Genomic DNA, 15645 nt, shown 5'->3' with positions numbered 1-15645 from the left:
CAATACGGGCCTTAGGGGCCAGTTTCTGTTTTCACATTTGCAGCAGCAAGGAACTCATTCTCTCCAGAGTTCACCGATTGTATTTTTTAATTGTCCTTCTTAAGATGGGCTCAGGAATCTGCTCTCCTTTAGCCTCCTGATCCTTGTTCTCCCCAGCCTCCCATTCCTAGCCTGTGATTGTAACCCAGGCTGGAAAATGAGATCAACCACCCAGGCCCTAAAGAGTCAATGCAGTCTCTGGGGTTGGTGTATTCGTTGGGGTAATAGCCAGCCCTTCAGTAGGATAGTTAATTACAACCTTATATGGGTCAGTTTCTTTCAGAATAGTTTATAGTCTCTACTGGATGGAACCAGAACCCCCGGAAAAACCTTTGTCATTTGCCTGAGTCTTTATATTTCAAGCTCCCATGAAACTGAATGCAGTGAAATATCTTTCTATGTTTTAATGCTAGTTACCAGCTGAGCTAAGGCGAGGCTCAGTGTAAACTGATGCCCTCTGTGATAAACGCAGGTGGGGAAACAGGCTTTGTTTTGATTTCTCTGTCATCTGTGTCATCTGCCCATTTCATAAAATGCCCGCTGCCAGTGTCCTGTTCTGCTCGACAGTCCTCCAGCCTGTCATGCCAGCTCGGGCTTGATGTGTTTATCCACTGACTTGTTGAGCCTAAAGCTAGGGTGGCACGGTCTATTAGAACACTGAAATTTGTATATCCCGTAAAGAAATGGCTCACAGCTGAATCATAGGCAAATGCTTCTAATCTTTGCTTCTTGTGAAGCAGCTTAGCTGAAGTCATGCTCTCACACTTGCATCATAAACCTGTGGCTTGTTGCTGCCCCTGCCTGGACTGGAGAGACCTTGGCCTGGAGTGCCTGGGAGCCGAGCAAGAGAAAGCCAGGCTGGACAACTTCTCCAGGGCAAGCCATTATTTTATAAGAATGAATCACTTAACCACATGGCTAACTTCAAAGGTCTTAACTTTTATTCTAGGGCACGTATTAAAGCGAGGTTAGAGATCAAAAGATATCGGTGGTAAGGCAGGCCAGTGATTCCACAGTTTACTCTTGCACACTGCGACAGGCAGAGGGGGCTGGAAGAAATTCAGTTCTTCTTTTGCCCTTGACTGCTTATTCCCCTTTATTATGACAAAAAGATTTTTATGTGGGGATTTAAAAAAAAGAACGTTCCTAAGCTGGATGGAGTCTAGCTTGGGTAAATGACTGACAACTCAAATAATATTTCCTCATGGTTTATCTAGTCTGGGGGCTTTAAATTTACAGTCCATGGACTTCTACACGGGCCACAACCCCCTGAAATTGCTGAAAAAATTTCATGTGTACATATGTGCACATTTTTCTGGGGAGAGGGTCCAAGATTTTCATTTTATTCACAAAGGTACCTGAACTCTAAAGTAACTGATTCCAGATCAACTAGGAATCCACAAACAATGATCGAGGCCAATACACTGAGAGACTCTTGTATTTTTCTGAATTCAACTCCTGGCTCTCAAATAATGGCTCTGCATCCCTCCTGGATGTCATTTGAAAAGGAGCTTTGCTTGTGGCCTGCTGGGTAAATGCCACTCTTTGTCTACAGTACAACGTGGCCCTGTCAGAGTGATGCATCACTTGGAAACCGGGGTGGATGCCAGACCTGTCGCAATATTGTCACATCCTGATGGGATGTTGCAACCTCACCTACAACCTCCAGGGAGGGAGAGTGAAGTCTCCTTGCATTTCCTGCGAATTTGTCCTCTCACATTTCAGAGAAACTCAAGTCAGGTGCAGGCTCTGCTAGTGACAATGCCAGGAGAGAAATTCTTAACCAGGATGAGAGGTTTCTAGTTTACTCACGTCTTATTAAATCCCTCTCTTCGTCCTGCCATGACGTTTCGAGAAATTGCTGGGAGCGCTGAGTCTTGACCAGCTGGGTGATAAGATGGGTGAAAGTGTCCATGAACGTTGGGAAATATCGAATTGTCAGATTGAAATGATCTTTTCCACTAACAAGAGCATTATAGAAGTGAACCTAATTCTTGGTAGGAAAGGCTTATGTGAAATCTGTTATGTGCCTAGGGATATTATGTACAGGCCACCATTTCTGGAAATGACATAGAATCTTGGTTATGTGTAAAGCTTCTGGATTCAAAACTGTGTTCATATCCTGGCTCCACATTCTGGCTGTGTGACTGTAGACAAATCATTTGACCTCCCTGTTTCTCAGATCCTCCACAGCTGAAAACTGTGGATCATATTAGTACTTGCCTCATATAGTTATTGTGTAAATTAAATTAAGTGATTCATGTAAAGTGCTGAGTACAGTGCCTGGTACATAGTAAGTGCTCATTAAACAGTAGCTTTTTTTTTCTCTTAACCAATTTAATTAGGAGCTAATGGTCAGCAGTTCATAGCTTTTTTGAATAATAGGTCTCTCTTGATAATCAAATGGATGCTATGAACCCTGTCCCTTCACATGTGGTTTCAGTCAGTCCAGATGCCCTTGAAGGCCACACTGGTCAGAGGACCCTAGGTGAGGAAGGGCACATGGAAGAGATCAGGTTTGCTGGCCCAGGGACTGCTTTGTATTAAAAATGGCTAGTTTTTGAGTGTGAGAGTCTTTGTAAGATCTGCTTTGGTCCTCCCAATACACACACACACACACACACACACACTCTCTCTCTCTCTCTCACACGCACACACACATACACACACACATACAGCTTAGATCACTTAGTTTTCTTTCTGAGAAGAATTTTTATTTCCCAGGTCCGCCTCCGTCATCTCTTCTTTGGTAACAGTCCCACGCATGGGTTGCCATAATGAGTCATTTGTTAAACTAATCTGTGTTTCCATAGTCCACTGTGGCCCTCTGTACTGAGCTTGGGCCACTCAATGGCCCCTTTGTCAGGCTGATTAAAATGTAACTTTGCATGCCAAAAAAGGGCACTCCTCTGGCTTAAAAGCCATCTTTCTTTGTTATAAATGTTTACATTTTTGTATTATGTAAAAAAAAAAAAACAACCTTTCAATGATCTAAATCTTTCAATGGTTTCTATCTTCTCAGAGTCATGTCCTTAAAAGTCCCATAAGGCTTTAATGATCAGAGCCTCAGCTCAGCCCTCTCTACCTCTTACAGCCACACACATACCAAACACACATCAACCTCAGGGCCTTTGCACTTCTATCTTCACACATGGAGGCTGTTCCATAACCTTTCCACATGGCCGTCTCCCTCATATCCTTCAGGTCGTGGAATCAGAGAGGTCTCCTATGACCACTTTATATTAAATTGCAAATTATTCTCAAGTCCATACATCTATCCCCATTTCTTACCCTGCATCGTTTTTCTCCATAGCATTTATCATTTTTGTTTGGCTTGGTTCACTAGCACATACTCAAAGAGTGCCAGGCATGCAATAGGTGCTCAATAAACATTGCTTAAATGAGTGGATGCATGAATGAAAAGGAGAATTACAGGAAATAGGTCAACTAAAGGCTCTCATTTTTTTCCTTAGCAGAGTCACCTGAGATGAAAAAGGAGCAAGACCCCCCTGCCAAGTGCCACACCAAAAAGCACAGTAAGTTGGCTGGCTTTCAGATGGCCTTTGGGCCTTCCCATCACATCGGGCATATCTGTGAGGCCACTAGTTTTTAGGCAAATATTGCCTCCGCCTGATGCCTTCATGTCTTCACCCCAAATAGGGTAGAGTGAGAAAACAGAGGCATCACTTTTTAGCAAAATAACCTCCCTCTGCAGCTGTTTCTCAAAGTGGAGCCCCACTGGACATTTCTTCCTCATTCTGTCATATGTGCTCTAAAACTGAGACACCCAGTGCCTGAGAACTGCTTGCAGGCATGGGGTTAGCGATTTCCATCTCTCCCAGAAGAAAAGGGTGGGAAGAGGAGGGAGAGAAGAAGAAACAGCTGAGATGTTTCATCCTTTCTTTTGCTGAATGTTGGCCTCCTACCTTTGTGGAGTTATCATTCCAAGAAATGACTGTTTTTTCTTAAGATTCAACTCTGCTCTTTGGAGTTGGATCTCCCCCAGTAATAAAATCTTATGAACATATACAAAATATCAGAGACATGGAATTGCGGGTGGAACACAGAAAGAAATCAAGATAGTATAATCCAGGCCAGGTGTAGTGGCTCATGCCTGTAATCCCAGCACTTTGGGAGACTGATGTGCTTGGATCACTTGAGCTCAGGAGTTCAAAACCAGCCTGGGAAACATGGCGAGACCCCATCTCTGCAAAAAATACAAAAATTAGCTGAGCATGGTGGCCCATGCCTATAGTCCTAGCTATTTGGGAGGCTGAGGCAGGAGGATCGCTTGAGCCAGGGAGGTCTAGGCTGCAGTGAGCTGTAATTGCACCACTGCACTCCAGCCTGGGCCACAGAGTGATGCCCTGTCTCCCCCGCCTAAAAAATGGTATAATCCAGAAATTATAAGGAATTGGAATGTCTTTACTATTTGCTATTGTGCACCATCCCACAAAACTGAATTAATGCAACCCCCAGTATGTTGGATGGAGTGGGAGTGGGACATCACAAATTCAGTAGGAGCGAAATTGAATTTGGTTGATAATCTCATTGCAGTAGTGGCTTCATTTTCAAACTGGGTCCTCTAATCCCAGTGTGACCACCCGCTTCCCTACCACCCTCATCTATTCTGGAAGTTAACGTTGTAGAGCCTTATTGATTTGCATTTGGCTGAAGCACAGTTGCTGAGTCAAAGCAATTTAATTGGTTGAGGTACTAAATAAAAGTGATTGAGAGTTGCTCTCTGGGGAAGTAACAGGTTGAAATGAACCTGAAGCAATCTGTGTATTCACATAATCAGAAGAAACGTCCCCCTGGCTTAGGAGACCTAGGACCTATTCCTTACTCTTGATTATGTCACTCGTTAGCTGTGTGACCCTGATCCAGTCACTTAAGTTCTCTGTGCCTCAGTTTCCTGATTTGTAAAATAAAATATTGTGATAATTTATTGTTAAATACCTTTTTAACGTCTAACATCTGGTGATTCTGTAATCTATCTTCCCTGAGAAGTAGGGGAAAACTGAGTATCTCTACTTAGAAAAAGATGACATCACTCAATGCTCTCTGCCCTATCTTTGCTGTGACTTAGGCCATTAGTAACCTCCGTTTCTTCTTTTCATCAGACCCGAGAGGGACTCACTTGTGGGAATTCATCCGTGACATCCTTTTGAACCCAGACAAGAATCCAGGATTAATAAAATGGGAAGACCGATCTGAGGGCATCTTCAGGTTCTTGAAATCAGAGGCTGTGGCTCAGCTATGGGGTAAAAAGAAGAATAACAGCAGTATGACCTATGAAAAGCTCAGCCGAGCTATGAGGTGAGGAGCTTCATGTCTCGGAAAACAATAAGGCTGCATGACCCATTATTTACCTAGCAACCTTCATCTGATCAGTCACCTTATGCAATCTCCTTTGTTACAGATATTACTACAAAAGAGAAATTCTGGAGCGTGTGGATGGACGAAGACTGGTATATAAATTTGGGAAGAATGCCCGAGGATGGAGAGAAAATGAAAACTGAAGCTGCCAGTACTTTGGACACAAGCCAAAACATACACCAAATAATCACAAACGAAGAACTCCTGGACGTAAATATTTCAAAGACGACTTTTCTCTGATATTTATGTACCACGAGGGGAAAAAGAAACTACTTCTGATGGGAAGAAGAAACACTACAGTTGATTAAAAATTATTTTGTTACTTTGAAGTATGTCCTATATGGGGAAAAAACGTACACAGTTTTCTGTGAACTATGATGCTGTATGTGGTTGTAATATGTTTTCACCTCTATTGTGAATTCTTTTTCACTGCAAGAGTAACAGGATTTGTAGCCTTGTGCTTCTTGCTAAGAGAAAGAAAAAAAAATCAGAGGGCATTAAATGTTTTGCATGAGACATGATTTAGAAAAAGGTGATGCATCCTCCACACATGAGCATCCACATGGCTTCGTCAAGGGAGGTGAACGTGGTTGCTGGGTTGAATTCTAGGGTCTCAGATGGTTAGGACAAACTGGACGGATGCTGGGAAATTGAACCTGAGCCTTAGGATCCAGTGAGTGGAGAATGGGGACTTCAAAAATCCAAGGTTGGCTATAATCTCTGCATAATCACATGACTTAGAATGCTTAAATCAGCAAGAAGAATAATGGTGGGGTCTTTATACTCATTCAAGAATGATTTACCTGATGCCAGGGCTGTCCTCCTTCCTCCCCCTTTGGATGATTGGTGAAATACTTTAATTGCCCTGTCTGCTCACTTCTAGCTATTAAAAAGAAGGAGACCAGCTTGGTTCTTTTTTGTTCCAAGTGCTTAAAAATAAGTTGGGAAAAGGAGACAGTGGTATGGAAATGGCTGAAGAGTTTACTCTTGTATCCCTATAGTCCAAAGTTTCTCAATCCGCACAATTGACATTTTTTGCTGGAGCATTCTTCGTGGTAAGGGCTTTCCTGTGCAGTGTAAGATGTTCATCAGTATCCATACATGACCTCTAACCACTTGACACCAGAAATTCCCCAGCTGTGACAACCCAAAATGTTCCCTGGGGACAAAATTGCCCTTGATTGAGAACCACCAGTTTAGTCAGTCAACATGAGGATGGTGGTTTATACTCAGAAGAAAAACATTTGTGAGGTCTTTCAGTCTTTTAGAATGAAGCAAAAGCAAGACTTCAACCTCAACCTATCTTCATGTTTTAAATGTTAGGGACAAAGAGGTGCTTCTTTTCAGAACCCCAGATGAGAGCCAATGTCAGATAAGGTAAAGATAGTAATGTGGCAGGAACTATAATAGAAGACATTTTCACAGGATTACAATGCAGAGTTAAAATCATATTGTAGGAGGAAACACCAAGAGAAGATTTTCCAGGGAAAATCCACTTTGCAGGTATTAATTCTTATAATTTCTTGTCTTTTGGATTACCTGTTTACTGTCTTCTCTGAACTGACTCCAAGTGAATGGTTTGTTGCCTAGATTTGTACTCAGAGGAATTTTTTTTTTTTCCCTAAGAAAATCAAGAAAGGGCGAAAAGACAAACAGAAAACTCAGCTCAGGCACTATCGTCACCAATGAGCTGGAAGCTTCTTCTTCAATAGAGGAATTGTTCTGGGGGTCCTGGAGACTTATCACTGAGCCATGAAATCTGGGAAGAACATGAATCAGTAGACACTTTGAAAATGGATTTGAATGTTCTCATCCCTTCTGTAACTTTTCTTTCTGGCTCTCTCAGGTCCTTGGCTTGCTCCTCCATTCTACCTCCCTTTCTCCAGCAATAATATGCAAATGAAGACACATATCTATAAGAGGGAGTGCTCTTCGTCAACTAATAGAGCAGCTACCATAGTGTCTTAGCCAGCAGAGGTGAGCAATTCATATTCAAAGGTTGCAAGGCGTTTGTAATATATTTAGAAGGCTAGAAGTAAGAAGAATTAAAATTTGTCCTAATTATAATGAGAACCATTCTAGGTGGTGATCTTGGAGCACCCATGAATAACCTTCTGAAGGTGCAACCAAATCCATTGTTATTTCTGCCTGGCTTGGTCATTTCTGCAAAGGTTTAACTTGGTGTTGTCAAGTAACAGTTCCTGCAATAGCTGAGAAAAAGAACAATGAACAGCAAAGATCTTGACTCTGCAACTCAGACATTCCTGCAGAAAAGACGTATCTTGCTTTCCAAGCAAGGCCAAAGAACTATGGGGCCTTCTCAGCATTTGACTGTTCATTACATAGAATAAATTAAATATCCAGTTACTTGAATGGGTATAACACATGAATACTTGTGTGTATGTGTGTGTCTGAGTTGTGTGATGTTACTAGAGACATCTGCTAATTCTCTCTCTGAGGTTTTCTCTGGCTTTGCCTGCTCATCATCTAAGGAGACTAGATCCTTCTCTGAGTTCACCCTTCCTTAAACCTGTAAGTTTCTTACTTCTTCCAAATTGGTTTTGGCTCTTTCTGCAACCTTTCCATTCAAGAGCAGTCTTTGCTAAGGAGTAAGTGAATGTGGAGAATACCAACTACAACAATTCTACAGATAATTAGCAGATAGTGTTGTTTGTTGAGAGTGAAGGTTTCTTGGCATCTGGTGCCTGATTAAGGCCGGAGTATTAAGTTCTCAGCATATCTCTCTATTGTCTTGGCTTGAGTTTGCAGCATTTTCTATGTGGTGTTCGTGACTTGGAGAACTTATAGTAATTGAGCTATGCCAACTTGGGGTGTGAACAGAGTACTTCCCACCACAGTGTTGAAAGGGAGAGCAAAGTCCCATGGATAAGCCTTCCTTTCTTTTGGGGACACACAGCTCTCACTTGAGAAGCTCCCCTGTGCTGAAAGTCCACATGGTCCCTAAATATGTTATCCTTAAACTCCTTTTATGCTTGAGTTTAAAGGGCTCTCTCTTATTAGGTTTTCACGGGAACCTGAGGCACCAAATCCATTGTTAAGACTTTACTAGGCTCAAATCATCTGAGGCTGCTCGATATTTGACCTGGTAAGACTTAAGCAAGGCCCTGGCTCCCAGGGACATAAGCAACAGTTTCTTGAATGTGCCATCTAAGAAGGGCAGACCCAGGTTGAGTTTTCCTTGGAACACATTGGTCTTTTCTCAAAGTTCCTGCCTTGCTAGACTGTTAGCTCTTTGAGGACAGGGACTATGTCTTATCAATCACTATTATTTTTCTGTTACCTAGCATGAGACAAGTACACAACACATATTTGTTCAATGAATGAATGAATGTCTCCTGAAAGACTCCTCCGATTGGGAGACCATATCTATAACTGGGATGTGAATCATTTTCAATGGAATAAGAGCACAACGGCACAACCTTCAAGGACATATTATCTACTATGAACATTTTACTGTGAGACTCTTTATTTTGCCTTCTACTTGCGCTGAAATGAAACCAAAACAGGCCATTGGGTTATAAGTCAACATATGTTGGATGAGAATTCTGTTGCCTTATTTGGAACTGTGAGACTTATCTGGTATGAGAAGCCAGTAATCAACCTTTGACCTGTTTTAACCAATGAAGATTATGAATGTGTCAATATGATGTAAATTGCTATTTAAGTGTAAAGCAGTACTAAGTTTTAGTATTTGGGGATTGGTTTTTATTACTTTTTTTCTTTTTGAAAAATAGGGATCTTTTGATAAAGTTAATAATGCATGTTAGATTTTAGTTTTGCAAGCATGTTGTTTTCCAAATGTATCAAGTATAGAAAAAGGTAAACAGTTAAGAGGGAAGGCAATTATATTATTCTTCTGTAGTTAAACAAACATTTGCTGAGTGCCTACTATGTGCATGGCATGGGCCCATGTGTGTGAGGAGCTTGTCTAATTATGTAGGATGCAATAGATCTCGGTAGTTACTTATTGAGCAGATACTTACTGTATGAATGAAAGAACATCACAGCAATCACAATATCAGAGTTGAATTATCCTCAGTGTTGCTTCTCTGAATTCAGTTTCTGGAACTAGAGATAGAGCATTTATAAAAAACTCCTGCTGAGATTGTGTCTTATGAACCTCTGAAATGTACAAGCCTTCACAAGTTTAACTAAATTGGGATTAATCTTTCTGTAGCTATCTGCATAATTCCTGTTTTTCTTCCCGTCTAGCTCCTGGGTTGACAATTTGTGGGAAACAACTCTACTGCTGCTATTAAAAAAAAAATCAGAAATCTTTCCCTTTAAGCTATATGAAATTCAGACTATTCCTGTTTTATGAAAGAATTATGTTTTTCAAAATATGTTTGTTTAATGGGTCCCAGGAAACACTAATAAAAACCACAGAGACCAGCCTGGAAATGTGTGTTTTATTCTTCAACAGCCATTCAACTCTGAGCTTAGAGAAAATGCACTTAGTCTCTAGCAACAGAATGTATACAGCTTCTGCATCACTTTACTCAAAAAGCATTTATCAAGCATCTACTATGTGCCAGACATTGTTCTAGGCACTAAATTATAGCAGAGGATGAAAGAGACAAAAATCTCTGCTCTCATAAAATTTATGTTGTATTGAGTAGAAACAGTCAAGAAAAAAGCACAAATAAATAAAGCATAGCATATCAGATGTGTAGTAAAGAAATATAGAGAGGTAGAGAGTGCTAGAGCACTTAATACAATAGGGGTATGCTGTAAATTTAGGCAGTGTTAAGAAGGAAACATTTCAGTAAAGCCCTGAAGGATCTAAAGGAAGGAGCCATGCAGATACAGAGATAGCTGGGGGAGTAACCCATACTGAAGGGATGTGAGAGGGTCCTGAGGTGGGTGTGTTCCTTATCATGCCCAAGGAATAGTGAGGAGGTCTGTTTGCCAGAGTAGACCAGCAATAGTAAAAATAGTGAAACAGAGGTACTGGTGGAACAGATCACATAGAGCTTGGAGGCCATTGAAAGGCTCTAGTTTTCCCTTTGCATGTGATGGAGAGACTAGAGGAGTAACATGATCCAACTTCTGGTTTAAAAAGATTTCTCTGGCTGTTGTTTTGAGAATGGATTGCAGGAAGGCATTCAGTGCTGGGTATAAAGAAAAGTAGAAAAGATAACCCTCATATCCAGGTCTCCAATGCAATACTTAAAAATGTTTCCAGGCAAACCATCATTCTCAGCAAACTGACACAAGAACAGAAAACCAAACACTGTATGTTCTTACTCAGAAGTGGGTGTTGAACAATGAGAACACATGGACACAGGAGGGGAACATCACACACCGGGGCCTGTTGCGGGGGTGAGGGGATTGGGGAGGGATAGCATTAGGAGAAATACCTAATGTAGATGACGGGGTGATGGATGCAGCAAACCACCATGGTACGTGTATACCTATGTAACAAACCTGCACATTCTGCACATGTACCCCAGAATTTAAAGTATAATAATAATAATTAAAAATGTTTCCAGGCAGTAAGTGGGCTCTAGTAGTTCATAGCATATTTCTCTCTGGGTCCAGAAAGTCTCAGCTGTTTAGTCAGATAATTTCAGAAATGACCATGAAAATAGTAATAGTTAACGACTCTGGGAAGATTTCACTTGTCCCAGGAATTGTGATAATGTTCTTTACATATATTCAATCCTCATATAAGCCTGGATATGTAGATATTATCTCCAATTTTCAAATGAGGGAAATGAAGAACAGAAAAGTTAAGTGACTTTCTGAAGGTCACACAGCTAGTAATAAGTGGTAGATCTGGCATTGTTTACACAAGTCCCTCTTTCCTCTCTGCCACCCCCAACCCAAGTCCATGTTCTACCAGTAATATTTCTCTAGTTTCTCAGGATGCTAATGTTTTACACACACACACACACACACACGGACCGACACAGAAGTTTCCATGGTTAAACAGAGTTAGTTACTGTAGGACTTCTCAGAGTTTTTATTATGATAACGTACATTGTGAATCTACAAGAGAGGGGAAAATTGTACCCACTACCTCAAGCCTATTAGACAATGGTCACCTTTCATCAAAGAAGACCTCATGAAACCAGCACCCCTTAGAACACTCCTAATCTCTAAAAATTACTTCTCAGAAGAGGCAGTATTTTTCACGTTTGGGCCAAATAAGTTTTCTGATAATATTTCTGCACTTCAAACTTGGCCAGCTTTGAATATATTCTGTTGTTTTCTCCTTGAGAAGAAATCCCTCACTTACCAACCTGGACATTATTTATTTGCATTGATGCATTTCTCAGTAATCATAAAGATCTTGCAAAGTGACTCTTTGAAGACTATGAACTCTCCTGAATTTTAATTCATTGGAATTATTTACTCAAAACTATAGGCATTAGCCCCAGGTGACAATTTAAGTTTAAATTACTTACAATTACATAAATTAAAATTTAAGTTACTAATCACACTATCTACTTTTCAAGTGCCAAACAGTCACATATGGCTAATGGTTACTATACTGGACAGTGCAGATACAGAACATTTCTATCATCAGTGAAAATTCTATTCGATAATACTGCTCTAAAATCTGACCTGGGAGAGTGGGGTAAGGGTGGGAAGGATAGTGAGCAAAGCTAACCAACAGTGAAATAAAATCCTGGGAGTCTTAGAAACCAAAGGTGACCCTGAATTGTAGAGAACAAAAAATATAGATCCAAAGCAAATAACTCTGTATTTGCTGGAGCGCTGACAGTATCTGCCAGTACAAACAGGTTTGATATTGTCAGTGGAGCCTTAGAGTGGGAGGATTTGATTATTCTTATCTCCAAACCCCAAAAATACCCTACAGTCATTAATATGAATGTTCCAAGGATGTGGTTTTTTTTGGTTGAGAATATTGGCATTGAGGGGAGGTGACCAAAATGGGAAGGGAAATGAAAGGTCCCCAAATAGGAATGGCTGCCACTACCCACTGCTATAAACGGCACTAATATCACTTTCATCCTTGTATTCAAGAACAACTTCTTGCATAAGTCATCTGCCCTTAGGTGCTCTCTTTCCTTACAAGTCAATTCTCCTTCATTAACTATCATGATCTGGCCTCTATTCACATCAAGTCACTGACGATGCCCTACTGGAGGTCGTAGTCAAACTTATTCCTGCTTCAGGAACTTTGCTGTAGCTGTTCCCTCTACACAATGCACTTTCTGTCTTCCTGTGGCTGATTACTTCTAGTCATTCAGGTCTCAGTTCAAAACGTTGCCTCTTCTGATTGTACTTGCTTTAGCAGCCCACCTACCCTGCGTTGCTTCGTATTATATTATCCACATTTAATCTTCACAGAACTTACAGAATCTGAAATTACTTTTAAAAATTCATTAGTTTATTAAGTCCTTATGATTTTATCTCTGACCAATCAGCACTCCTGACCCACTGGCTTCCCTCTACCCAAGTTATCCTTAAATGCTTGTGGAATCTGATTTGAGTAATAATAAAACTCTGGTCTCCCACCAAAAAAAAAATTCATTAGTTTACTTTTATAGTATTTCTTATCCCTGCTAGAACATAAGCTCTCAGAGAGCAGAAGCCTGGAACTTCCATGTTGACCAATGTGTTCCCAGAGTGAAGATATGCCTGACATGTCCCCCTGACCTCATCAACATTTGTTGAACAAATAAAGAACATGCTTATTTTCAAATTCCAAGGCCTTTCTTTTGACTTTATGATTTTTGATACTGGTGACGTCCTACCCCCTCTAATTTTGGAAAATAATCGAATCCCTTGTTTTCTGCACCAGTGAAATTCTTGCTCTTCTGCTTTCCTGAGTATTCTTTCTTCAGTTCTTTCTCTTCCTATTCCTCTGTGTGTGTTCCCAAGATTAAATCCTCAGCCCCCTCCTTTCTTCCCATTCTCTCCTTCGAAGTTTAGTGTGGGAAACTTGAAAGGTGAGCCTCAAGAAACATCATAATGATATAAGGGAGGTACAGGCTGTTTTCTTCCTGGTTCTGGCTTCAACTCTAACTGGTTGGAGACTATGAACCTGTCACTTCTCCATTCCTTAGCTTCTTCTTCAATGACATGGGAGCATACCTTCTTCCCAGTGTTGTTGTGGGAATCAAGCAAACAGATTCTAGTCCCTGTTCATTTCACAATTTTAAAGGGTTTATATGTGCAGGTATTGTGCAAAACACTTTGATTTACCCTAACCCCAAGAGACAGGTTTGGAAAACTGAGATTCAGAGAGGTGAAGAATTGTAGAGATTTGAACCTCTGCCTGGCTGAAATCAGAATTCAGATCTTAATCATGATGCTCTATTTTCTTCTTTTGAAAGAATTAAGAAAATAATTAAGCACTAAACAAAGTAAGAGACTTATTTTCGAATTTATGATGACCCAAAGAGAGGTATTAATATTCAGAGTGTCCAGCATAGGAATGAAATGATAACTAGTCAACATGGTGTCTTCAAGTCATTTTACCAAGTGTTAAAGGGCATACCTGACCATCCCTGGGTAGGGACTAAGATTCAAAGGGGATTTGGTATCTGATCTGTGTTAAAATCATTGTCCCAGAGCTGGAAGATTATTTGTTACAAACTCTTGTCATAAGAGTTTAGAGAGCTTAAAGAATAAACCCAAGGTCACCCAGGCTCATGGGTAGAAGGAGAAGACACTCTTCCCTCTTTCCTCTTCAAAAATCCTTTCACCCAATGTGAATCTTCTTGGTCATCGTCCTCTCATAATCGCAGGGCTCTTCCATCCCCAATGCAGAGACATCTTCAGGGACACTCCTCTTTCCTCCTGGCCTCCATGGTGATACCGTGCAACTTTCTCGTGCTGATTCCTCAAACCCAGCCAACATCATCTTCCCTCTGGGCCACAGCCAAGTCAGGGAAGAAGAATTGCACATCCTAGACATTGGTGGAAGAACAGATGTGTGGAACCAAAGGGACCATGTCAGCACTGCTAAGAAATGATAGATGGATGCAAAAGTCCCAGCACTTCTGAGGAAGGGACACAGAGTGTTCCTGGAATCTGGTAAAAGATCCCATTAATCATCTCTCTGTCTTCTCTCCTCTGCTTCACTGTGTGTATGCGTGTGTCATGTGAGTGTGCGTGTGTGTTGTATGTCTGTATGTCTGCCTGCCCTTCTCTCTCTTGGTCTCTTTCAGAGTCCCTGTTCCTTTATCATACCCTTTCTTCCTCTTGCTCACCAATCCCTTTCAGACTCCTTCCCTCTCCAAACCTGTCTTTCCAGGTTGCTGAAAGAGCCAATGAGAGGACAGTCCAGGACCAGGAATGGTGCCATCTCTCTGAAAGACTCAGCAGTGACAGTAACAAATGGTATTTACCTAAGAGTTATTAACACATCAACTGTTCTCTCTTTTACTGTTTAGTCATGTCATTCAGCACTAATGGACTTTTCCAATGACAAACAGAAAGAGAAAAAGGAAAACAAACAGTGTATTCACACTAGATAGAATCGGTGATCCCTGCTGAAGCTGTGAAAACAGAGGGTGTCTCTTAGGCTTGACCTGAGGACATGTCTCACCTGGATGTGGATTGCAAGATTCTGGGCCTATGGTGGCCTCTCCACCAAGGTTTCCTATGAGAGAGAAAGGAAGACGTGAAGGAGATAACTTCATGGTGCAAAAAATAAGTGCTTTACTTATTCAATACTCTCAAGTATGAATTGATGACGATCAAGGTGCACTGCACTAGGTGCTGCCATATTGCAGCAGACAGACTGAAGACAGGTTATGACTGGTCCAAGTTCACACAGTAAGTGAGCATGACAGCCCATCTCGCTTCCAGTTTTATCCCACCATGCTGCCTCCATTGATGCCCATTCTTCTTTCTCTCTTTCTTTTTTGACAGGATCTCTCATTGTCACCCAGGCTGGAGGGCAGTGACTTAATCAGGGCTCACTGTACCCTTGACCCCCTGGATTCAAGAAGTGATCCAGCCTCAGCCTCCCAAGTGGCTGCAACTACAGGTACACACCACCACAACTGGCTAATTTTAAAATTCTGTTTAGAGACAGGCTATGTTGCCCAGGCTTGTCTCAAACTCCTGGACTCAAACAATCCTCCCACCTTGGCCTCCAAAGTGCTGGGATTACAGGCATGAGCCACTGCACCTGGCACCATTCTTACTTTAGTAAGGAAACTGGAATACAGGCTAGCAGAGACTGGAAAACAGGCTAACAGAGTAAAAAGCACAGGCTTTTGA

General features: G+C 41.3%; 1 protein-coding gene across 11 annotated transcripts in view; it reads left to right on the top strand.

The window, feature by feature from the left end:
- EHF (ETS homologous factor) overlaps positions 1-9840 on the top strand; it is a 63243-nt gene extending 53403 nt beyond the window's left edge. For 8 of the 11 annotated variants that reach the window (XM_064365033.1, XM_012452328.2, XM_012452331.2 and 5 more), the window contains exons 7-9: positions 3513-3575; positions 5163-5358; positions 5462-9840. In XM_064365033.1, coding sequence (XP_064221103.1) covers positions 3513-3575; positions 5163-5358; positions 5462-5561 — 359 coding nt within the window. In that variant the 3' untranslated portion in view covers positions 5562-9840. The remainder of the gene's footprint in view (positions 1-3512; positions 3576-5162; positions 5359-5461) is intronic. The other 3 variants (XM_012452327.2, XM_064365035.1, XM_064365032.1) reach the window with 1 other exon arrangement.
- Positions 9841-15645: the final 5805 nt, after the last annotated feature.

This window comes from Aotus nancymaae, unplaced genomic scaffold (genome assembly GCF_030222135.1).
Source record: "Aotus nancymaae isolate 86718 unplaced genomic scaffold, 86718_ANA_hifiasm-v0.15.2.pri h1tg000059l, whole genome shotgun sequence".
Taxonomy (NCBI): domain Eukaryota; kingdom Metazoa; phylum Chordata; class Mammalia; order Primates; family Aotidae; genus Aotus; species Aotus nancymaae.
The sequence above is the reverse complement of the archived record's forward strand: the minus strand, read 5'-3'. Positions and strand labels throughout refer to the sequence as shown.